The sequence below is a fragment of the Arabidopsis thaliana genome, chromosome 4 (assembly GCF_000001735.4).
Source record: "Arabidopsis thaliana chromosome 4, partial sequence".
NCBI classification, from domain to species: domain Eukaryota; kingdom Viridiplantae; phylum Streptophyta; class Magnoliopsida; order Brassicales; family Brassicaceae; genus Arabidopsis; species Arabidopsis thaliana.
Window position 1 is genome coordinate 15,469,570 of NC_003075.7, and position 24,238 is coordinate 15,493,807.

A 24,238-nucleotide genomic window follows, 5' to 3' on the forward strand; every position below is an offset into this window, starting at 1 on the left:
GAGCAAGTACAAACATTTGTAAATCAATAAGAGTACAAAAGGTTATATCAGAGCTTTCGTAGAACAGCCATTTCCCCCAAAATCTTACAACAGGAAATTTCGTTGTAAGAAATGTTGACTTCTTGAGTGTAGAAGTGTCAAACTTGGGAACGTGACCAATAAAAAATTGACGTTTCGCTACAAGACTAAAAATCATGGGCCTTGGGCCGAAACATGAAACCTAAAAAGACTGTTATCACATAAAAAGCCCAATAAAGAAGACTTTACTAGGGTTTCATCGTTTTAACTTCTTAAAAAGGTTAGTCGCCTCTTCTTCGTATTTTTTGCCTCGCTGAGCAGCTGCGAATCTCACGACTTCAAGATGGTTAGTCTCGCTCTCTCGCAAATTTTTAATCTTTGTTACAATCGTTTGTTAGTTTCGCCTGTTTGGATTGATTAAAGAGTTTGATTTGTTGTTAGTTAGATATCGAAACGAAATTAGTGATTTTGATTTGTGTTGGAAAAATGAAATGTAACAGCCGTCGCACAAGTCGTTTATGATTAAGAAGAAGTTGGGAAAGAAGATGAGACAGAACAGGCCTATTCCTCACTGGATTCGTCTTCGTACCGACAACACCATCAGGTTCGACTATTCTTGTTTTTTTTTGTCTATTGTTTATTCCCTGATCTATCAAATTGAAGATATATTTAGTTGTGTTAGTTGATCGATTTAGTTCTAAAACTGATTTCATTGTGTGGTTAATTTCAGGTACAATGCCAAGCGCAGGCACTGGCGTAGAACCAAGCTCGGATTCTAAGTGATAAGCCTTCTAAAAGAGTCTTCTTTATCTGTTTGGTTTAGCATTTCCTCAAGTCTTCTTTTTGTTTTAAGTTATGACATTTTCATATTTCTGTAAGACTTTTACTCTATTATGATTCATGTTACCAAATTTTCTTCGTATTGGGAGTTGTTTCTTAACATTTGTGTGATTTGACTATTGAAGTATCTCTTGGTTTGCTTCCATGTAGAGTTGTTTCTTAAGAATTTTTTCTCGCAACCTAGAATCTGGATTGGGTTTAAATTTAATCATCTACTTGCGAACTAGAAGCTTTAGAATTTCTTGCTAGTAATTGTACTGGTTTTAATATCTAGTGGTTTTGAATCTTTTGATAATGTGATAGTGAGTCGATGCTTCTTATAGCAGACAATGTGGAATTGCACTGGTATTAAGATAGATCACACTGTACAATCTGATCATTTCTGTTGTAACTCTTCCGGTCAAGTATAGTTGTGAAATTATGTAAAATACAATCGTAACAAGTTCTTCTATAACTCGATGGGAGTCTCCCAATACAACAAGGCCTGTCAAACACGATCAAATCAAAAGTTTCCTTGAAAATTGTCTAGCAATCATAGTGTGATGCTAGCTTATTAATTTAGCCATCTGGTTTCAATCAAAGATCAAGAAGAAGCTAAAAAGGGTATATAAAACTGTTTCTTATTGTCATCTACTGAGATGGAAGCTCAGCTTACGTTATGGTATGAGTCGATGATCGCATCAGCAAGATACTCGCATTTGGCCAGAGATAATCCGGCCAATGATATCCTCCCGTCTTTAGTCATATACACATGCCATTTGTCCGTCATGTTATCGCTCTGCTCGTTACCAAAAGAAAACAGCACAAACTTCAAACCACAAGTCTAAACAAGGCCAAAGGGAATCTGTGTAGTATTAAAATTGTTGGCATACCTGAGCTTTGTTTAGGCCGGTGAAAGAGAACATGCCAATTTGCTTCAGAATGAAGGACCAGTCCTTCCCGCTCTTGTCTTTTGAAACGAGGCTATCATACAGCTCTTGTCTAACCGTCTTTATTCTTCCTGCCATCATTTCCATCTCTGCTTTCCATTCACTGAACATAGTTACATCACCCACTACATTGGCCACGATTCTCGCCCCATGAACTGGTGGATTCGAGTACATAGGCCGAGCAATCCTTTTCAACTGGCTCTTGACCCTGAAAGCAAGTAGTGTTACTGGTAAAGGTTCCATAAAACCTGTAGCTAGATATGGTTCGTGACGGTAAAGATAGAAACTGAGACTCCAGGATCACTTGCAACAGGCTCATGATAAGAAAATTTAGAGTAAGTTTTACCTTGTAGCAGCATCAGCTGAGGAGCACACGACATTGATTGCCCCAATTCTTTCTGCATACAAACCTAAATTTTTACTATATGACTGAGCAACAAAAAACTCCATTCCCCGCTCAGCAAATAATCTCACAGATGCTGCATCTTCATCAAGGCTTCCACTAGCAAAGCCCTGGAAAATAGGTGCATGTAGCGTTACATAATATGGTTTCGCTTACTTCTCTCGGAAACACGATATTCGGAAATGTAGGAATAGGGGGATACCTGGTATGCAACATCGAAAAATGGGATATGGTTCTTTTCCTGAATGACATCAGCAATTTTTACCCACTGTTCTGGTGTTGGGTCAATTCCAGTTGGGTTGTGAGCACATCCGTGAAGCAAGATGAAGGATCCTTCTGGAGCTTCCTGTACATTTTACATAACAGAAATTCAAGATTAACCATTATAATCCATCAGGGTTTCACGTTGTCTTTAAACAAGTACTCGTTTTATCACACAGACAGTATAACTGCAAACAAATACTCACTTTGGCATCACATAAATGATATCCTGTTTGTTGATGCATATATAAAGCAATGTCAACTAAAACATAGCCTTCTAGGACAAACAAACCTTTATATCTGCTATCATTCCCTCAAAATCCAAACCAATTGTTTTTGGATCATAGTAGCGGTATTCGGACCACGGAACTTTGGCATCATTGAAGATATTCTTGTGATTACCTGATGTGGTATTTTGTACAGTTGATAAAGGCGGTTAAATATGAAACCAAATCACTCAAAAATGTTTGTGGTCAAGACAATGTACCCCAGGTTGGTGATGAGATCACAACTTTTGCTCCAGGGAAATAACGCTCTATAAGAGCCGCTGCTAATCGCAGTGAACCTGTTCCCGAAAGACCCTGAATTGTTGCTACCTGGTGATTTAGAGCCAAGGTAAATGGATTAGCTCAGAAACAGGAACATCATGAGAAAACATTTTAATAACATGATGAACAAAAGATGCAGAATTACTCTTTGTTCCTTAATAACAGGATGACCAGCTCCAAATAGCAACTCAGCAGTAGCCTTGTTGAATGCTGCCAACCCCTCAATTGGAAGATACTGCAAGTTCCATCCATGTGAGGTATAATTTAGTGATATTCTGATGATGTAATCGCTTGCACAATTTGAAATAAACCAAGTTACCTCTTTGTTATCTCCTCTCTCCAACATCAAATTCTCCGCCTAGAAACGACAAGTAATGAAATTAACTACATGAAAAGAGCCATACGAGATTAACTAGAGTTACAAGTTCCAACCTTTTTAACAACATTAAGCACATAAGGCTGGAGTTCCTCAGTACGATAAGCACCAACACCAAGATTGAGTTTCATCCCGTTAGTGTCAGCTTTGAATGCTTCACTGACTCCAAGAATAGGGTCTGGTGGAGCCATAGTTATACCCTCGAAACGAGAAGGCTTCACTGCAACCGTCATAGTCACTCTGCTAAAAGACTGAAACCAAAATCCACAAATTTCAGATACAAACTACACTTATTAGACTAATAACACTCTAAAACGTCATTCAAAATTGTTCATATGGTTCAGATTCGAGCACTAACAAAGAAAAGAGAGTACCTTTGCTTTTAGGAACGGGTTCGAAGCAGAAGTTCCAAGCTTTAGCTTATCCTGTTCAAGTTTAATCGAAAACAAAAAAGTAAGATTTTGAATAAACTGATGCGTAATTTCTACCATATACTCGATAGAACGGCGAAAAGTACCTTGTTAATCTCGCGCGGTAACAGAGAAGTGGAACCGAGAGATAACATTAAAGAAGCCATGGAATCGCTATGGAGCACAAAATTAACTGCACAGATCTCAAATCAGTGAACTAGTGCGAGGATAAGCAATTCCAAAAATAAGACAATGATGTGATCCACAAAATATGATCACGAGACTTTGTGAGTATTTTAGCAGAGCTGATTTGTCACCTGGACTTGGTTAGAATCGCGCGGTTTCGATAACGATCAGATCGAGAGATTGAAGAAAAAGATTAACAAGGATTCAACGAGAGAGAGACACGACGATGTCTACGAAGTTGTTCTCACTTCTCAGGCTTGTCTTGATAGGGGTAAGATAGTCATTTAGGATTATGTTTAAAAGTTGAAAGAGTGGATGGATGGATACTAGTGGATTGTGATTAGTGGTTCATGCAACAATTAATTGAATATTTACACTTAGTGACAACACAATTTATATATTAATCAATTTACAAATACAATAATGACAAGTGAATACCCTTCTGTCCTCACATTTTTCACCCCCAAATTAAATTACTCAAAGCAATCAGAGATCAAACTGTAAAATTCAAAAAAAGAAGCAAAAAATATTATTTTCTTAAATCAAGACGATGATGGTATTAACCGGAGAGTCCCTCCTAGCTCTACCGGAACCAATGGAACTAGTGAGTGAAGAACATCGGTTATCAACGGTCGATAACTCGGTTCTGGTTGTACACAAAGCACTGCCACGGCTGCCACCTGAACAATTTATTTCCGGTTTTATTTACGTTTCAACACAAAAAATATGTAACCAATCGGATTTTTAAGCCTAAACACAAAGACAAAAGATGACGCAAACCTGGTATAAGTGCTTATGATCCATTGTATCTTTGATAACCGGATCCACGATTTTCGGAAGCTTTGATCTATCCGTAAGTTGGGGCATTGCCTGCAAATTTTTCGAAACGGTACACTCATTAACCAATGCTATCTGATTCATGTATTGATGGCAATAACGTCAACACAAACCGGACTTACCCAAGTGACAAGAGATTGACACTGAACCGAACTCAATTTCTCAACCGGCCGTCTTCCTAACAAGAGTTCAAGTAAAACCACACCAAACGCATAAACATCACTCTTATCCGTCAATTTTCCTGAGGGACATAAAGATGTTGCAATGAGACAAACTCAATAAACCGGTTTAGCGACCCAACAACTACCATCTCTAATCAAATAATGATTTCTATGTGTGATTAGTTGAAATAATACATCAACAAACAAAATGATTTGATTTAGAACAACAATTTTAGACGTAATGAAAGAAACTTAATGTTATGGGGTCACATGATTATGACTATCAAACTATGTGCTATAACTCTAGTGATATGACAACGAGTCAAAGTCGATCAATATAGAGGGAAATGTTAATATTTTACCATCTAGGAGATATTCTGGAGCAACATAACCAAGTGTTCCTGATAGTTTAATGTTGTTTTTGCCGTGAGCCCCCACCATTACCGCAAGACCAAAATCCGAAATCTGAATGTTGATCTATCGTTAGAGATGGAACTAAAGACAAATGAATGAAATGATTCTTGAATCAACGAAACAAATCTTGTTCGGTTAGCTCAGAACAGAATCATCATTAATGATTCAAGTTGTTTACCTTGGCGTTGAAGGAAGAATCAAGGAGAATATTTGACGATTTAAGATCTCTGTGGATAACCGGAGGACGACAACGCTCGTGGAGATACTCAACAGCTCTATTTCCAAACCAACATAAGAAAACGGTTTACCTAAACCGAAATTAATCAACCGGTAGAGAGGATTGTTAAATGTGGGCACTTGAGTGTAGTACCTTGCTGTATCAAGAGCAATCTTCATCCGCATGTGCCATGTTAAAGCCGATCCCCGAGAAGGTCCTTAACCATTAATGATGCAAACATTAAATTTTATCAAAACAAAAATTATTTATTTCATGTGGGCACATGATTTGTTTTATCTCTGTTATACTATAGTATTAATTTAACTCATGATCTATTACACGATGATGAGAAGATGTTTTGAGCTATTTTTACCGTGTAACTGTGTATCCAATGATCCGCTTTCCATCAGCTCGTAGACGATAAAACTCGAACTGAGTTCATTTCCATATCCAAACAATGAGATGATGTTCGGGTGGTGAATCTTGCTCAACAAATCAACTTCATTCTGAGATTTAGATGATAAAATCAGATATCAAGAATCCGGTAAAAAAGTAAAAATGATTAGTACTTGTGTTTTGTTTTGGTACCTGAAATTCTCGTTTTGCTTCTTGACTAACGTTTTCGATCTTTTTGACTGCTGCTAGAGTGTTGTTGCCTAAACAGGCCTTGTAAACATCTCCGAACCCGCCTCGTCCTATAAGATTACCGTCTTTGAAACCGCCTGTTGCTTTCTCTAGTGTCTTGTAATCGAAGGACTGCACAAAGCCCTTCTTGGATAATGAAATCCTACTCTCACCTTCTTCCGCATGAAACCATTTAGATATCAAAACAGAGAGATCACAATGAAGAAACTGATACAGAATCTTGTTACAAATGTAAAGTTTTGCAGATTTGTTCTCATTCTTAATGTTAAGATGATTATTACCTGAGTTCTTGGTGTTTTTGGGAGATTTCTTAGACCAATAAACCCAAAAGCATAAACAAGATACAAGTATTAGTCCTAGAGAAGATGAGGTGATTATGAGAGCGATTAGAAGTTTCTTGTGTGCATCTAACTTGTGTTCTTGGCCTTTGCCCATGTGGATCCCTGAAATCAGAAATCAAACGCTTGAGCTAATCTTCTCACTGTATCTAATTTCTGAATTATCCCAAAGGGATCTAGATGAGAAGGAATTTTCAGAATAACTGATAAAGAGATACGTAGAAGATAGCAATTCACTCATTCAGCAGCTCAAAAATAGCAATTACGTATATAATTAAAAGTCAGATTTTCATTGGTTTACTAAAACACAGATCAATCCACAAAAAAAAACATAAGCATGGATAGAGGAAGAGAGAGATACCTGGAGAAAAGGAAGCCATGGAAGTGTAAACAGGAGAAAGAGAAGGCTGTGAAGCAGGTGAAGTAAAAGCAGAAACACTAATGATGAATTCAAGAACAGAGACCTTAAGAAGAAGAAGAAGAAGATGAAGAATCTTTCCCATTTCTCCAGACTCTTTGGGATTTTTAATGGTGAAAGAGAGATTTTCTAAGAGCAGTGTGAGAATGTGAGATTGCTCTTCCAAGATTAATCTCTCTCTCGCTCTCTCTTTCTCTAATGGAGATCTCTTTCATAAAATTTTGTTTCCTTTTTTCTTGTCTGCATAAAGGAGGGAAGCAGAAAGTGGGTTTTAAAAAAGTCGAAATCATTCTCTCTAACTTCTTTATCATCAAATCAACATGTGAGAGGGTTTGAATGTGATAGTGAACACAAATTATTAAATTCTTCCTAACCAAAAACAGTTTAAAGTGATCAATGTATGAATTTCTTATATTTTAAATTAGAACAATTTATTCAAAACACGAATTTGTAACTTGGGCCACTACTAAAACTTCTGAAGAATAAAATTTAGAGTGGTCAAGTTAAAATATGCCTTTGTAACTTGAAGAGTTTACTTTACTGACAGCAAAAGTTGACCAGTTGTGTCAAACCGACAGAAATAAGAAGACTTTCCGTTTTGTTTTTTCTCTTTGGTCAATTATGTTATCAATAAAATATCTTCTTAGTAGTATATTTTTATTCTAGCATATAATCCTCTTAAGGATTCACGAGAATGGATCTAACTAATTCTATGCAGCATTTGCAACTAGAGTCTATATAAATAAACAACAAAAACTTCTACACTTTTAGAAACTCAACGGGCACTAACATAAAGTATTAGCAAACTAAACGCAACGACGGTTGTGAATGAAAGACTTTCGCAAATGTATAATGAGTGTGATTAAAGTGAAATTATATGCTCTCTTTTATCAAATGAAAGAACCAATCAATACTTCGGTAATGTATGTAAAATTGGTGTCGATACATATACAGTATATCTACACATTATATAGGAGTCAGTGATTCGTGATATATTAACTAGAGTTGCATCATCAGATAGTTATTTTTATATTGTCAACTACTATTTTATGCTTGTAAAAATACACAGAGATGGTTCTTGGTTACAACAAGGAATATTTCATATGTGAAATCTGAAAGGCAACAATATTAGACTAATATAGCAAATAACATGATATCAACGTATGGGAGTGTAAATGTCTGAATGTTCCATTTGAGAAATGTCCTCATCATGTGACACAAGTTTATTAGGCTACTCAAGTTAGCTTAGAATTAAGAAGCTAGAACATGTGAAAATAAATAGAAAACAAAAAAGAGGAAACAAAAACTAATAACAGAACGAGAAGTTGAAACCTTTTGGATCCAATTAAATGAATATCGATGTAATTCCAAAATGTTAGTTCATGTGTTAATGTTTGAAGATCTAGTACATATGAATAACATTTGAAATCATTTTTGTTTCATGCAATTACATAACTACAAGGGTTTTCATCACATATTGCTAATTAATTTTGAGTTTAGAATCCAAAACATTTAACCGAAAATCTAATAATTTTAAAAAGGGTGATTTACTCATCTATAAGACTAACTAAAAAAATACGTACTAAATTATTTACAAGAGACAATTGATAACTAGAGTATGAATTAGTTGTTTAGACTTACCCATGTGTCAAAGTCATATTGACAAATGGCTCGGTTATAACTGATTTATATACCAATAATTGCATACAAGTTTGTTTCTTAAATAAATCAAGCAATATTCATAAGATTGCATGTGTATTTTCTGCGAAACTATTAGTACGAATTCGTGGATATGCAAATTTAATGACTATGCAAAGTAGGTGAGAATGTAATAGCGATTAGAATAGCTAGGGTTTAGCCTACCAACCATGGTAATCCAGTTTCCTAATTATCGTTAGTTTTTGAATCCCATTCATGCTTTTATCTATTTTTCAACCAATCATGTCTTTTTACCAACAAAGCATTTCCAGTCTAAGCAATATGGTAGGTAACTCGGTACGATAAACAGAAAGATAATTTATTATTCATCTATAAACGAATAATTGGTTCTCACATTACTCATACAGAGGAAAAAAAGGGATATACAAACCCTCTCTAAATTATATAGTTTTGAATTCACTGTTGTTTATCAACAACATATATAACTCTCTTACCCAATTCTTATTATTGTTCATACTTCATAGACATTAACATGTACGTATAGTGATTGCTACAATGAATGGTATGTACAGATATTGAGACAGACAGTAGAAAGGGATGAATCGAGTATTTATTAAAGAGAAAGGAAAGGGCCAATCTATGCCTAGTTTCAATTATGAAACTCAACCCATGAACTGATTTAAATACTTTACCTATCGGATAAGACTTTTAAGGGTCTAAAATATTTTCCAACTATTTTTCATTTGCAACAAACCTTAAAGTAATATGCTAAAGAGATCTTTTCCAAAGGTGGAATGATTTTTTTGATCTAAAACGGCCCATCAACCAATCTTCGGTCCATTATCCTGACATGATTATTTGGGCTACATTTTTTTAAGTCTTTTGCAGTAAATTGTTGAACCAACAAAAATAAAGAGTTGGAGTTGGACCTAGTAGCTGATCTGCTGATGTGTTGGTGATGGTCGTCGTGGGTTCCTGTCTTATAACCCTAGAAACCAAGCCACTTCATCATTCTCAAATTCAATGCTTTACTAAATAATATTATTATCGAAATCAAAATACTAATTTAGACGTATATAAATCTAGAAGCAAACCTTAGGTGAGGTCGAAACAGAGATGACCTTTTGCGTGCACTTTAATTAATATCTTATTACATAAAATGTCACACTTTGAGTAAACTTTACATTATTCTCTCATCCATAATAAATAAATAAAGCATACTGGGTTTTAGGTCAGGCTGACGTCAGCAGTTTCTTTGTGTTTCATTTTTTTTTTTTTTGTAATCTAACGCTCCAGATTTGTTGTCTTCTCCACGAGCCCTTTGTTGTTGTTGGTAATGGAGATTTTCGCTCTAAGTCATTGTGGCTTCTTCTTCTTTATTTAGAAACCAATTCATCAACTCCTTCGTTATTTCTAAATCTCTTTGCCACTACCTCTTGTTGCTGCAATTGAATTGGCTCAAATCTTCTTCACTTGGTCGACGTAAAGACGACTTTGACTTGGTTTTTAACTTCACTTCTCCGTCGAAAACTATCCCTTCTCTTCCGATCGAATCAATCGGCTCTCTCTCCACACAAACCAAGGTAAGGGTTAACCCTCTCCGGTGATTATGCTCTGATAAATTTACTTGCTCGGCCATTAGTGTTCAGAAACTTGGTGATTTATGCATGTTTTTTTTTGTTCAAAGACCGTAGATTTCGGAATTAGGATTGTAAAAATTGAACCTTTACATCAGTGTTTTTACAAAGTTATAAGCTTTACTTGGAAATCAGTGGTTTTTTGGGTCAACCAAAGTTGAAAGATTTGAAGAAGAATGAAACTAGTTCGATTTATATATCATTTTATTGCTTCTTAAGAAAGTGTCGTCCTTGGTTCTTTATGAATTTCCAATTGCAGCCAAATATGTCATGTTATTCACCTAATTTTTGTATTTTCCAATTGCAGCCAAATATCTTCTCCTGTTACTGGAGACAAACCTGCATACATTTCTGTCATCTCTGTTAAGGTATTACATTTAGTTTACTTGTTTACTTAATGTAGCTGCTTATTACATTTTTTTCTTCAAGTCTATATTCTTCTTTCAATAGCATTAAAAGTTATGTGTATCCTCAGATTAGATCTTGCTGACTCGCAAGTTTTTGGATTATTTAGCGGTTTAATAAGAATTATATCTTCCTTGAAATTGTGCCTAGGTAGTGGAATCGTTGTTAGCCTACTGTAGCTCAGATAGGTGATGGATCATTTCCGTTCAATTGAATAATTTGACTATTTAAGGTTTGCACTTAGTTTTGTCTACAGAATCAATTCATCCTTTTTCACAGTCAAGATATTATTCTCATTATCACTATTGTAGACTTCTTGGACTTCCATACATTCATCAGTCAACTTTTCGATGGTGCGTTTTTATCACAGTGGCACAATTATTTAAGAGGCTCCATCTCCACTGCACCACTGAGAAGTTTCGTGTGGACATGTCTAAGCTTAGAATTGGTTTGGTTGAAAACTGAGGAGATGGAAGTGACTCGTGGTTTCTCTTTTTTGGACAAGTTTCTTCGAAAGGTCTGTTGATTTTCTTTGTCTCTTGTGAACTTTAATTTCGTTTTTTTTTCCTTAGGATGCAATGATATCTTATCTTTAGATGTCAATATCAAATGTCCTTAACTATTCATTCATTTACGGATTTTGATTACTTTATAACAGTTGGTATCTTCTTCTATATATCGTCATCTTATATGTTTTTATTTGTATATAGTCTTTCACAGAAGGAGCGTATTGAGTTTCTCGACAATATATTTGACATCTTCTTCTGCCTTTTCTGGTAAGTGTTTAACTTTTCTGATACCAATTAGTTTTCTTAATCATTGCATATTTTTAATGCTTGTGCCTTTATTAAAGAGGAAAGTTGCGGTGGATTAAAGCACCATCGTGCGGAGAATACGATAAGGCTCTTGCTTCATTTGAAGTTATTGACAGTTGAATCGAGCCGCTCAATTGGTCAATTATGGAGTCAATAAAGGTTTGCATGAACGCACTGTGCGGAGCGGCCTCTACGTCGGGCGAGTGGAAAAAAGGCTGGCCTATGCGATCCGGTGATTTAGCTTCTCTCTGCGATAAGTGTGGGTAAGGGCCTTCACTCTTGTGTCTAATTTGAATACTTTTGCGACCAGTTCGATATTCGCAACACTTCTGCGATAGATTAGTGCTGTGGGTTTGCTTACAATTAGAACAAGAGTGGGTACGTGAAGGGAATCTATATTTCATGATTACTTATTAGTAAACTCTGTGAATGTTGGTTTTTGATAGGTGTGCATACGAGCAATCCATATTCTGTGAAGTGTTCCATGCCAAGGAATCTGGTTGGAGAGAGTGTAATTCATGTGACAAGGTGACGAAAATCCATGGCTTACTACACATGTTTTTGCACTCAACGTATTTCAATTGTTTTCCTTAATACGTATTTACGTTTTTTTCAGCGTCTTCACTGTGGATGCATTGCTTCTAGATTTATGATGGAGCTTCTAGAGAATGGTGGTGTTACCTGTATAAGTTGCGCCAAGAAATCCGGACTAATTTCTGTAAGACAATTTCCTCTCCATGAGTTAACTTCTTGCAAGGGATGCTTCCTTGGTCTTGGTTTCTCTGTCACTATACTCATGTAATCTCTCTTACAGATGAATGTGAGCCATGAATCTAACGGTAAGGACTTCCCCTCATTTGCTTCAGCAGAGCATGTAGGCAGTGTTCTTGAGAGGACAAATCTCAAGCACTTGCTTCACTTTCAAAGAATCGACCCCACTCATTCTTCTCTTCAAATGAAACAAGAAGAATCGCTGCTTCCTTCCAGCCTAGATGCTCTTAGACACAAAACTGAAAGGAAAGAATTGTCTGCACAGCCAAACTTGAGCATTTCACTTGGACCTACGCTTATGACAAGCCCATTTCATGATGCTGCTGTTGATGACAGAAGTAAGACTAATTCGATTTTCCAACTGGCCCCTCGGTCCAGGCAGCTGCTTCCAAAACCTGCAAATTCAGCTCCCATTGCTGCTGGCATGGAGCCTAGTGGGAGCCTGGTGTCACAGATTCATGTCGCTCGGCCTCCTCCAGAAGGTCGCGGGAAGACCCAATTGCTTCCCCGTTACTGGCCTAGGATTACTGACCAAGAGCTGCTGCAATTATCTGGACAGTATCCTCATCTGTATGTTATAATATCGTGTTTCTGCTTTTATTCTACCATTATGCACTATTTTTCTGTGCTAAGGAGTCCTTGACTGTTTATTTTCCTAGCTCAAATTCCAAAATTATACCACTCTTTGAAAAAGTTCTGAGTGCGAGCGATGCGGGTCGTATTGGTCGACTGGTTCTTCCGAAAGCATGTGCAGAGGTAACTTGTTTCTCTGTACGCTTATTTGATATTCCCAAACTATTGCTATCTAAATGCCAGGTATCAGCTATAACCGTCTATGCTTCTATGTAGGCATATTTCCCCCCTATATCTCTACCCGAGGGTCTCCCGTTAAAGATACAAGACATAAAAGGGAAAGAATGGGTGTTCCAGTTCAGGTTTTGGCCTAATAATAACAGCAGGATGTACGTTTTGGAGGGTGTGACTCCTTGCATACAGTCCATGCAGTTGCAAGCTGGTGACACTGGTACTTTTCAAATCCTTTTGTTTCGTTAACTACATTCATAACATATTGATAAACCCACCCTGGTATGGATAAATGAAACATTGGCACTAAAGCGTTCCAATCATGAGGACAGTGAAATACATTCCACGAAGAGATGACCGTACTTTTCTATTAGGTCTGATGTCTTGGATTTTCCATGTTCTCTGCAGTAACATTCAGCCGTACAGAACCTGAAGGAAAACTCGTAATGGGATACCGTAAAGCGACGAACTCTACAGCGACACAGGTAAATGCATAATAAGCTGAGAGTTGCCCCCTTAGGCATAAGTAACTGCCACTGTGAAGTGTATTGAATTAAAGAATCCTTTTCTGGTGCTCTCGTACTGATTCTTTCAGTGAAATATTTTTCCGTGTTTCTTCAGATGTTCAAGGGAAGCAGTGAACCCAATCTGAACATGTTTTCCAACAGCTTGAATCCGGGATGTGGTGACATCAATTGGTCTAAACTAGAGAAGTCTGAGGACATGGCAAAGGATAACTTATTTCTTCAGTCGTCCTTAACTTCTGCTAGGAAACGGGTTCGGAACATTGGGACTAAGAGCAAGCGTCTGCTCATTGATAGCGTAGATGTTCTGGAACTGAAAATAACTTGGGAGGAGGCACAGGAGCTGTTGCGGCCTCCCCAATCCACCAAACCCAGCATCTTTACGCTGGAAAATCAAGATTTTGAAGAATATGACGTGAGTTACTGTTAACTGTTTAGTTATCAAAAACAGCTGGGAACTTTTCACTGTATTTTCTGAAATCATGTATTTGCTGCTACCCAGGAACCACCAGTTTTCGGGAAGAGGACCCTTTTTGTCTCACGTCAAACAGGGTGAGGCCTCATGTACTATGTAATGATAGGATCAGAAGAATTAAGCACCCTTGGAATGATCGAAAGATTTGAAGTAATGAACATCTGATTATTTGGTTCTGATATGTGATCCATGAATTCTCAGGGAACAAGAGCAATGGGTGCAGTGTGATGCTTGTGGGAAATGGCGACAGCTGCCGGTGGATATTCTTCTTCCACCAAAGTGGTCGTGCTCTGATAATCTCTTGGATCCTGGCAGGTAAACGAGGTTGCATGTTCATGTGTTTAACCTAGGCTAGTTACCACAGAACATTGCGCATTTTTTTCCGAAATAACTTAGACTACACATATGGGATAATTATAGATTTTTGACTCACTGAGACTGGCCATCTGAATAATTTGAGTTGCTGTTTATATCGTCAGGTCTTCATGTTCCGCACCTGATGAACTCTCTCCAAGAGAACAGGATACACTTGTCCGGCAGAGCAAAGGTAAAATCCGCAGCTATTATTGGTCTGTATAATTAGAAACTTCCTTCTTTACATAACGAAACTTTCGTCTCAACAGAGTTCAAAAGGAGGAGACTGGCATCATCAAACGAAAAGCTAAACCAGTCGCAGGATGCATCTGCTCTGAATAGTTTAGGAAATGCAGGCATCACCACAACCGGTGAACAGGGGGAAATCACGGTTGCAGCCACGACCAAGCATCCAAGACACCGGGCAGGGTGTTCGTGCATCGTCTGCAGCCAACCACCGAGCGGAAAAGGCAAACACAAGCCGTCATGCACTTGCACTGTGTGCGAGGCAGTGAAGAGACGATTCAGGACGCTCATGCTGCGGAAGCGGAACAAAGGAGAGGCAGGACAGGCAAGCCAGCAGGCGCAGTCACAGTCAGAGTGCAGGGACGAGACAGAAGTGGAGAGCATTCCAGCGGTTGAACTAGCCGCAGGGGAAAACATCGACTTGAACTCAGACCCGGGGGCTTCCCGAGTAAGCATGATGAGGCTTCTCCAAGCTGCAGCGTTTCCTCTGGAAGCATATCTGAAACAAAAGGCTATTTCCAATACAGCAGGAGAACAGCAAAGCAGTGATATGGTCAGCACAGAACACGGTTCGTCCTCAGCCGCACAAGAAACTGAGAAAGACACAACAAATGGAGCTCATGATCCTGTGAACTAAACAGCTTTGGAATTCTCCATGAGTATTTATTCTTCAGTGGTATGTGTTTCTTATTTACACAAAAAATGTCTTCGGTTTCGTCTCAAATTGGTTGAGTGGTTACGACCATTCTACCAATTGTCGATCGAAGAAATGAGGAATTTGTAGTTTGCTTTTCTTTTTGTTTCTGGTGTTTTGGTTTGGTGTGTGGTGAGTTGAGGCTTGAGAGAGAGAGACAAATAGATTTGATGAGGTTTTTGAAAATACATAGGACACTAACTTAATAGTTATATCTAATATGGAAATGGATGAAGCTTCTAAGAAGAGAATCGGTTCTGGAGGTGGAGCTTCAAATTTGTACGCCTATCTATCGCAATCTTAAGTTTCAAAATTCGAACCTGTACATAATTTTTATTATTTTCAAGTTTGTTTATGAAATTTATGATTTACTTAAATTAGAGAAATTGGTTACGCGAGATCCTATTATTTTGATTTGGTGATAAACTTATGGTATGAAGACACACAATCAGTTACATGGAAGCAAATAAATCGGCTATAGCTCGGTCGATGTTAGAAGTGTTGATCGTGTCAGTGTAATAATAAGAGTTATCACTTATCACTCAACTAAACTCCTAAAAATAGAGCCATATGATAAGCTATCACTCATCCAAATCCTAAAAATATAAAAAACCGTTTGGTATATCCAATTTGTCTCGAGTTCTAAACATTAGCGATAATACAGTATTAGTTTCAGAATTTGAGTCAGAAATTGATATAAATTTAGATGAAGAAGCATGTTTGTTGCTTGTTTTTGCTTCTTTCTATGTCTCTGTTATGATAACATACAGTATCAAAGAAGTTAAGACCTGAGGTCAACTCGTTTGTTCGTGTCTGAATTCTGATTATTTTGTGGGTTTCTTTCTTCTCAAATCTCACCAATCCCCCATGTTATAAAATATCAGGAATAGCCCCAAAAGAAATAAATAATTAAATAAGAGCAACAATACTTTTCCAAATTGTTTTTTTTGGCCGGCCAAAGTTGATTGAGTCGGCTCGATTGACTGACTCCAAAATAATCAATCTCATACAGCATCACGCCATTCCTATCGTCAAATTACACGTGTCTTTTTCTGATTGATAAGTTTGTCCTCAAACACGTGGACTCTGCCTTATTTCTTCTCAATAAAGAAAATTTATTACCTAATGCCCCTACCTCTTCCCAAAACCAATAACTAGGCGTTTTTTTTTGTCCCATTTTTCTTTGTTGGTTTCATTTATGAATACACTACATATTATTGAAAAATAACACAAATGCCCTCCTTAAATTCATAATTTTACAATATTTATATTAGTATTACGTTTTTTGCACTAATCACTAGATATATGAATATAATTTTAATTAGTTTATGCCCAAAATACACAGAAAGGGCATCAAAAGCATCAATTTATTTTTAATTGACCAAATAGCTTTAGTGATTCTTATTATTAGTAATTTAATACTAGTTGGCGAGAAAAAAAAATACAAAGAAGATGAACAAGTGAAACAAACTTGAGAAATATCCGTGGTCAAAGAAGATAGACGAGTGGGGGTGGCAATAGAGTAAATAGAAAGGAACACGAAGGGTTTGTTTGTAAGGAATATGTTAATAATGGAAGGGCGAAGAAAAAGATGAGACAGAGAGTGGGACCCATAAACGCGTAGCTGAGGTTTTGGTAAGGATCGTCGTGGGTTCCTCCTCTCTCACCCTATAAACCACTTCTTTCTCACGCGCCTCTTTCACATTTATTATTACACCTAAATTTAAATAAATTATTATTATTATTGTGGTCGACCACTTCTTTCAAAAGTTGTTGTCATTTACCTATTCCCAACACATATATTCTACTCCACCTTAAGAATATCTATTTCCTTTTGTCATTAGAAACACTTATACGAACCTGTTACATATTTGCAAGGTCGTATCAATATGTTTATCGACATAATCGTTAGGATCTTTGGGTTTCTCAATGTTTAATAGTCTTTTACCTCTCGTTAATTAGATATAAAGATTGGATTTATATACATAAATACAAATTTAAAATTAGCGTTTCAATATCATATTATTATGGATGTACAATGTATGGGAATAATGTAAAGCTTACTCAAAGCCAAAGGGCGAGATATATTATGCCTAATGGGGTATTATTTTAATGTTTAACGTATGTGATCATGAAAGCGACAAATGCGTAATGGAGGATTTTGTTGCTTGGATACTGTTCGGCAAAGTAGCTTTTTTTAATTCAATTATTTCGTATTATTATTGACAACTTGGCTTAATTATTTAGTGTTAATCATTTTGTTTGTCAACAATTACAAACATCTGCACAATAACCTTTGATGTGACTTCATTTTTGTGTAGGGGGTGATATACCATTTCTTATTCAAAATATTGAAATAGTCCTCAGTGTAAGAAGTAGAGTTTTGGGATCAGCAGCCATATGTCCTCTTCAAATTATATATGTTTATAAAGTTATCTAATGCTTTAAAATATGCATAGCTTTTTTTCTATTTTTTATAAAGTAATTTAATGCTTTCAATTGTACTTATAGATGTAAGATATTAGGTTTAAATTTTAATCTCTGGCCTTTAATTTTGACAAATTACCTTTGAACTTTTGAATTTGGAGATTGTAATCATACATCACACAGAATATCACATATTTGAATACTTTTAATTTTTTGAAATGGTATAGGAAATGAAAAATGTAAAGCTTCTTATTGAATGATAACACACATATGTGATGAGAATAAAAAAGAAAAGAATACAGAATTTATGTGACATATATCTTATTCACAACCATAGTATTGATCCATTGATTAACATATCAAGGAAAGTAATTATAAAGTTAAAGGAAAAAAAAAAAAAAAAAAAAGCTAAACAAAAAACAAAAAAGGAAGAGACAACTAAGCGCGTGTAGTTCACAAACCAGAAGCCGAGAGTCGGTTAAGAAACCGTCTTAAGCTGTTCTTGGACACGCTGAAGCAAATTTAATCGTGTATAAAACTATCCTTCTTCCACCTTCTCATTATATTCATTTCCATCTTTCTAATTTATCTTTCCATTTCCGAGCCGTTGAGAATTTTTTCTGAGAGATAATTTAACAAATTTCTTCTTCTTCTTCTGTTTCTGAACCACCAAATCTGCCTTTCTCAATTAGCTATGGGCGTCGCTGTTCTAAATCCCCAGGATTGCTTGAAAGATCCATTCTCTCACATGAAACAACATCGTAATCCTAGCGCATGTCCCAACAGGCAGAAGAAGACGGTCTCCAACAACCGTACACGCCGGAGTCCTCCTCGTAGTCAATCCTCCAGATCTTCTTCTCCTCCTGTAGCGCCGCCGCTTCCTCCTCCTCGTGCGGCTGTCTCTGCTTTCGTTCCAAAGGGAACCCTTAAGAAGAGTCTTAGCAATACCGTTGCCGTTAGCCAGGTGAGAATCCTTAAGCGCGGCGAAGAAATCCCCAAGGAGACTTCAGATCTGGTTGTGGAAATGTCAGATCTGGGATCTACTCGTCGGATTGGACCAGATCCGGGTTTGATTCCGGGTCAGATCCGTTTATCTGGCCGCAAATCGAAATCAGCACCGTTTTACGCCGGTCCTGTGACCATGACCTCGCCGCCTCCTAGCGATGTCCCGCTTCCAGCTTTCTTCACGAAGAAGGCAACAAATGATCTCATCAGGATCCTTCGCCTAGACATCGCCTGACGGTGTCTGTCACCGATCATTTTTGATTTTTTAAAAATCTCCGATGATCCAAATGGTTACCAAAGTGTTACATTTCCGTATTACCGATCGTCCGATTCCGCCTGAAAACCGGAGATCTGCAACAAAATATAATCTCCAGACGATGATGAATCTAGAAGATGAAGAAACACACATCTTCGTTATGAACCGTTTCGAATCTTCCCTTATTTTTTCAAGGGGCAAGATCGAAATATCTTCTTAACAGGTCTTAGTTTCTCTTCTTAGGGTTTAGTGTTTGTGTAGGAGTATTTGTGTATAGACTTTTTACTAGTTTTCGTATCTTTCTCTGTATCTTCGGGTTTTTAATTTCTGCTTAATCGTCAGGTTCTCTGGGTAAATCATAGGTTGGCTTTTGTCATTTCGTCTGTGTCTTAAGTGGATTAGTTGGTCGTAAGACAAGTTATAGAGATGTGTTTACGGGTAAAGATGAAGCTTAGGTTTTGATGTAATCTTCTTCGGTTTTTCAATTCTCTGTATTTCTCTATCTTTTTAGTTTATCAAGTTTAAGTTTTATTTGGGGTTTCTTCTTCGTTTGGGTATCTTTCTGTTTTTCCTTAAGGTTCTTCGTTTGTTTCCGTGTCGTCTAGGTTAAGTCAAAGTAAAGAGATGTAATTACTGGTTAGATGAATCTTAAGGTTTCCATGTAACCGTTTGTACTACAATTCTCTGTACTTCTCTATCTTTAATATTATCGAATTTAAGTTTTATCTTTGGCGTTTAAAGTTCAGTATTTGGACATTTGATACACATCACATGAGATTAAATAAGATGGTTGACCCAATAAAACCATAAACAAATGAACATACGATGGGTTTACGCAAATGATCTCAATGAATTGTACCTTGGAAAATTATGGAATTTGTGACTAGTATATGTTGAGTTGTATTATTGATTAGCAATTCTGTAATCTCAAACAACTCGGAGAATATGGCGCACAAAAAAATAACTTGCACAGATGTTTCCCGATGTAAGAGCGACAGTTTTGATATGTGTGTGTGTGTGACAGGCAAAGACATTGACAAATTGATATAATCTCTAGTCCAGCGTATAAACAAATCACTAATGCCAATTTGATATCAGAAGTTGAAAGTGACTTTCTCTAAGTTGATAAGTTGATATTGTGCTATCTCAATTATCATCATTACAATGGGTTTAATAGCAATGGATGTTATTATTGTTTAGGTGGGTAATTGATATTTCTTGCTAAGGGTGTCATTATCTCAATATCATATACCGTATGCCACTTGTTTGGTCCAAGTTGTATAAGATATAATGTTCTCTCACAATTAGACAGCCCACCTTAGCCCGATTTAAGGCCCATGTATATATCTCTTCAAGGCTGGACAGCTGGGGCTTGAATTCTAAAAAATTTCTTAGTCATAAATCTGCTGCATTTAGAGATTCTTCTATAAAAGAAACATAAGGTAAGATATATAATCATTAATGACAGAAACTCTTTTTTACTCATCCACAATGTAGCAACTTGCCTTTACCTATTAACGGCGGTACACAGTCGTCAATTGTTCATTGGTCAAGCTTAGCAAAACCATTGAGCCACGTCAGTTTTTTTTTGTTGGTTCCTTTGCAATACTCTACGAACATCATAATTGATGAGAGCATAGGAAGATTTTCTACCTAACAAGGGAAAAAAAAGCAAAACGAAAAAGACGAACCCTAAAGTAATTTTGCCTATTTTTAAAAATTTATTCTTTTAATTTCAGCATTATGCCAAATTTATAATTTTGCGAGAGAATTTTAATTTGGGGAATCTTTACATATTTTTCACATACCCTTTCCCCACACAACTCAGTTTTTGGGTCCCACCTTTCCTTTCTTATTTTTTTTGTCATCACAAACAAACCATTGAGATAAAAAAATTAAATCCAAATCTGCAATCCATCCAGCCACAGACCCGATCTTGCATTTTCGCATCGACATTAAAATGGCAATAAAATAAATCATTTTTTTTTTCTTTTCGAAAAGAACAAAGAAAAATGAGAAAAGGAAGAAAAAAGAGATAGAGGAATAATTTAGAGGGAGCCTCGTATATAACACCATTCCCATCTCTCTCTCTCTCTTTCTCCTCTATTTCGATATTTCTTCTTCTTCTCCTTCTCTCTCCCTTCGTCATTATCTCTCTTCTGTAACTTCTCTTTCTTTCCCTCTCTCTCTTTCGCTGCTTCTCTTCTGTATCTGATTCCCTTTTTTACGGGAGCTGTAGATTTGAGTAGTGTAAGCGTCGATGAAGAAGGTTACATCGTCTAAGATTCCGGCCAAGGATGATTGGGTGGCTGTAGCGATAACTGACGACGATTTGGTCGTTGAGCTTCTTTTACGGCTGAAGCATGCCGGAACGGTAGTGTCGGATAATCCGGCGGTGATTCTCCCTCCGTTGCGGTGGGGAATCCGTCAACGACGGTCTCGTTCCTCAAGATTTGGTGGCGGCGGCGGCGTTCTCGTTTCCTTGAAGAAAGATGTCGATTCCGTTAGAGCCAGTCCGAAGACTCCTCTCTCGTGGAGCGGCGGATCTGGAAGTGGTGGCGGCTCTGCTTCTCCTTCCGCCGATGGATTCGAGGATAACAGTCGCCAAGCTAGCTGCTCTACATCTACAGGATCTGGATCTAAGGTAACTTTCTCTTTTCCCTATCGTGATTTTCAACTTTTGCCTCTCGATTTAGTCTTCTCTCTCTATCTTCTTTCTCTCAATTACGAATCCGGTAGCTCCGGAGAGATGGCAAATCCGTCATCTCGCTGGATAATCCGATTCCGATCTGGCCGATAAATCTGGATTTAGCCGTTCGTAATTGAGAAGATCCTTGGCCGTCTCTCTGTTTTTCTTCATTTTTTTTCCTAAAATCCATAAAGTTTAGCCTGACGTCATCTCTCGCACGCTTCAATTCTCACTAGAACGTATTTAGTCTGTTTTCTTCAACTTCTAACAAATTCACCGGAAAAAATTCCTCCGCCGTGATTCGCCGATGACACCGTCGGCCGGAGCCATCCTGCTTCTAGGTTAAATTCATCTAATCTCCAAAAAGTCAAAGCCACTTTAAGCTTAATTTCCTTGTTTTCTGCTCATTTTTTGTAATTAGAAAACTCTACTAATCTTCTGTAACAAAGCTTAATAAGAGACCTGTTTTTCTCGGTACGCATTGAACCGGATCTTGCGTGGCCGGTTAGATGTGGATTTTTAGAAATCGGTCAACTTTAATTTTGTCTTGAGGAATAATTAAAGCTCCTTTTAGATTTTGGGGGTAGTACAGCTTAACAGCTAGTTGGTCAAACGCGTCCGCGTTTTATTGAACGTTTTGATGCTCGAGACGGTAGCGTTTTGTGGGTTGAAAGTTGAAACGAGTAAAATGATCTTGTCGGAGAGATTGGTATCACGTGATCTTTAAAAGAGTGATGACGATAGATGACAATGCCCATGACACGGAATAATCATGATGTGGCATCAAATCCTCACTATAAAAATTCTTTCCCAATTATATATTTGAGATTTTTTAATTTTATGCTCTATTTGGTTTCTTCGATATATTTTTCTTACTTGTTTGAAATTTCTGTTGTGGGAAAAGAAACTTTTTACCGGTATGTTAAAATAAGATCTTGGGTATTGATTATAAAAGTAAAACAGTTGTCGTTATCTTCAGCCATTTAATAGTTGACTAATCAAATGCGTTTTTGTTTTGCAGGTTTTTCCCACAAACGAAATCACCAGTTGTTTCTCCAAGAGATTGAAGAAGAGGAAGGTAAATATAAAGTCTCCTTTTTGAATTTCAAGTACACACTCCAAAATTCAAATTTTATTGAGCTGATGGTTTTTTATTCTTTTAATATTTGGCAGTCATCTTTTGAGCTTAAAAATGAAGAGAACTTGAAGTTGAAGGAGAGACTTGACCTTGAAAAGGTAGATTTTCGTTGCTATTCTCTGTTTTATTATCATGGTTTTCATTGTATTCTTAAAAAAACCCAATATTTTTCCACAGGAGATTGCAAGTCTCCGAGCAACATTCGATGAACAAAACCTTAGGAACCAAAAGCTGAAGAGGATTAAGGTAACATTTAGATTCTCCCTAACCATCTTTACAGTAATCAGATATTCCAGATCCCTTCTCTCTATTTGCTGGTCTCATCGACTCTTGTGTTTTCTTGTTTCAGCTTGACTTAAACTCAGGCCGTGTCACAAACAAGAAACCTGTTGATTTGATTCGTAAATCACAACTCGAGCGGCTACAGGGATCAAAATCTTGCAAAACCAGTGACTCGCAAAATCAGGGGAGTTTCTTCGTCCTCCCTGATCTCAACATGGCGCCATCCGAGGAAGAGATATTGTACGGAACTAGCTAAAAACTGGCCTATATGAAGATTTGCGATCGAATTATAGTGAAGGGAAGAAGGGAGCTAGAGATGTCAACTAAGAAAAGTGAATGTAATAAGTGGTGTAATGAAACTCTCCCGTCACATTCTGGTTTTCCGTTTCCTTCTTTTTTTGGGGTAAAATGCTCAATTACTTCTTGATTTTTTCTTAGGAAGAGGGTGAAAATTAGGTTTTTACTTTTTACTCCCTCCCTCCCTCCCTCTCTGTTTTCTTTAATTTGATGTGTTAGAAGAAAAAATTTGTTTTAAATAGATGGTGTTATCAATTTTTAATGCAAAATTAACTACTTTTTTTTTTCTTTCTTTCTCTTTGTACCGATTTAAAAGCTTTTGTTGGAAATTGTAAAGAGGAAAAAGTAGGACAACTAATAGACTTTTTATGTTCCAAACATTTTCTTCTTCACTATTCTCCATACATTATTATATTAAAACCCTAGTTTCCGCTCAACTAATCCAAGACAAGAAGATCTATCAATCTCTTTGGACATTCATTTTTCTACTATTTAATTTGAATTTTTATAATATAAACTTGGGAGGTGTAATGCTATTGGTGGGTTGTCGGCGTGTTCATGGAAAAAGATTCGTTTTTAAATGCCCAATAAATTTGAGAAAAAATTGCCAACTTGTTTATGAGCTTATTTTCTTTTTCATGGATCCCAAGTCTTTTGTGTATAGAGATTAAAAAAAAATGACATTCCTTCATGTAAAAAAGAAAAAAATATCTGGGTTTTAAAAATATCTACAATGAGTTTAATGGTAAATATACTTAT

At 36.9% G+C, this 24,238-nt stretch overlaps 6 protein-coding genes and 1 long non-coding RNA gene across 15 annotated transcripts; 4 read left to right on the top strand and 3 right to left on the bottom strand.

The window, feature by feature from the left end:
* Positions 1–271: 271 nt before the first annotated feature.
* AT4G31985 (Ribosomal protein L39 family protein) lies at positions 272–1,164 on the top strand. The gene is made up of 3 exons (NM_119350.3): positions 272–364; positions 519–622; positions 749–1,164. The coding sequence occupies exons 1-3, from the start codon at positions 362–364 to the stop codon at positions 795–797; spliced, it is 156 nt and encodes a 51-aa protein (NP_567886.1). The 5' UTR covers positions 272–361; the 3' UTR covers positions 798–1,164.
* A 10-nt stretch (positions 1,165–1,174) lies between these two features.
* On the bottom strand, positions 1,175–4,316 carry ASP5 (aspartate aminotransferase 5). Of its 4 annotated transcripts, NM_001036690.1 has the most exons (13): positions 4,103–4,284; positions 3,893–3,978; positions 3,750–3,800; positions 3,432–3,626; positions 3,319–3,357; positions 3,145–3,234; positions 2,939–3,047; positions 2,744–2,853; positions 2,393–2,536; positions 2,134–2,300; positions 1,731–1,995; positions 1,514–1,636; positions 1,192–1,342 (listed from the first exon to the last, which is right to left on the bottom strand). In NM_001036690.1, exons 2-13 carry the CDS (start codon positions 3,950–3,952, stop codon positions 1,307–1,309), a joined length of 1,389 nt encoding a protein of 462 aa, NP_001031767.1. In that variant the 5' UTR covers positions 3,953–3,978; positions 4,103–4,284; the 3' UTR covers positions 1,192–1,306. The 4 variants fall into 4 exon arrangements, with proteins under 4 accessions (NP_849483.1, NP_001190885.1, NP_001031767.1 ...); NM_179152.3 differs by having other exon boundaries at positions 1,175–1,636; positions 4,103–4,316; NM_001203956.1 differs by having other exon boundaries at positions 1,182–1,636; positions 3,432–3,595; positions 3,734–3,800; positions 4,103–4,256.
* A 12-nt stretch (positions 4,317–4,328) lies between these two features.
* AT4G32000 (Protein kinase superfamily protein) lies at positions 4,329–7,421 on the bottom strand. Of its 4 annotated transcripts, none has more exons than NM_119352.5 (10): positions 6,945–7,382; positions 6,527–6,688; positions 6,189–6,397; positions 5,974–6,106; positions 5,754–5,817; positions 5,562–5,658; positions 5,332–5,434; positions 4,931–5,049; positions 4,752–4,841; positions 4,329–4,651 (listed from the first exon to the last, which is right to left on the bottom strand). In NM_119352.5, exons 1-10 carry the CDS (start codon positions 7,084–7,086, stop codon positions 4,514–4,516), a joined length of 1,257 nt encoding a protein of 418 aa, NP_194928.3. In that variant the 5' UTR covers positions 7,087–7,382; the 3' UTR covers positions 4,329–4,513. The 4 variants fall into 4 exon arrangements, with proteins under 4 accessions (NP_194928.3, NP_001190886.1, NP_001328765.1 ...); NM_001203957.2 differs by having other exon boundaries at positions 6,189–6,400; NM_001342123.1 differs by having other exon boundaries at positions 4,385–4,651; positions 4,931–4,986; positions 6,189–6,400; positions 6,945–7,421.
* A 1,638-nt stretch (positions 7,422–9,059) lies between these two features.
* AT4G08635 lies at positions 9,060–9,913 on the bottom strand. Its single transcript, NR_142220.1, has one exon. It is a non-coding gene; the product is annotated as an other RNA (long non-coding RNA).
* HSL1 (HSI2-like 1) lies at positions 9,810–15,785 on the top strand. 2 transcript variants are annotated; one of them, NM_119353.4, is made up of 16 exons: positions 9,810–10,243; positions 10,605–10,665; positions 11,073–11,219; positions 11,413–11,478; positions 11,556–11,780; positions 11,964–12,045; positions 12,134–12,235; positions 12,332–12,858; positions 12,948–13,044; positions 13,138–13,312; positions 13,501–13,577; positions 13,714–14,031; positions 14,119–14,168; positions 14,293–14,406; positions 14,571–14,638; positions 14,715–15,785. In NM_119353.4, exons 5-16 carry the CDS (start codon positions 11,662–11,664, stop codon positions 15,326–15,328), a joined length of 2,343 nt encoding a protein of 780 aa, NP_194929.2. In that variant the 5' UTR covers positions 9,810–10,243; positions 10,605–10,665; positions 11,073–11,219; positions 11,413–11,478; positions 11,556–11,661; the 3' UTR covers positions 15,329–15,785. The 2 variants fall into 2 exon arrangements, with proteins under 2 accessions (NP_194929.2, NP_001329752.1); NM_001342124.1 differs by lacking the exons at positions 9,810–10,243; positions 10,605–10,665 and having other exon boundaries at positions 10,926–11,219; positions 12,332–12,846; positions 14,715–15,784.
* A 2,559-nt stretch (positions 15,786–18,344) lies between these two features.
* AT4G32020 (serine/arginine repetitive matrix-like protein) lies at positions 18,345–20,479 on the top strand. The gene has a single exon (NM_119354.3). It carries the CDS (start codon positions 18,507–18,509, stop codon positions 19,050–19,052), a length of 546 nt encoding a protein of 181 aa, NP_194930.1. The 5' UTR covers positions 18,345–18,506; the 3' UTR covers positions 19,053–20,479.
* Positions 20,480–20,996: 517 nt separating this feature from the next.
* AT4G32030 (uncharacterized protein) lies at positions 20,997–23,867 on the top strand. 2 transcript variants are annotated; one of them, NM_119355.3, is made up of 5 exons: positions 20,997–21,717; positions 22,784–22,840; positions 22,936–22,998; positions 23,078–23,146; positions 23,250–23,867. In NM_119355.3, exons 1-5 carry the CDS (start codon positions 21,334–21,336, stop codon positions 23,436–23,438), a joined length of 762 nt encoding a protein of 253 aa, NP_194931.1. In that variant the 5' UTR covers positions 20,997–21,333; the 3' UTR covers positions 23,439–23,867. The 2 variants fall into 2 exon arrangements, with proteins under 2 accessions (NP_194931.1, NP_974658.1); NM_202929.2 differs by having other exon boundaries at positions 21,171–21,717; positions 22,936–23,767.
* The last annotated feature ends 371 nt before the right edge of the window (positions 23,868–24,238 follow it).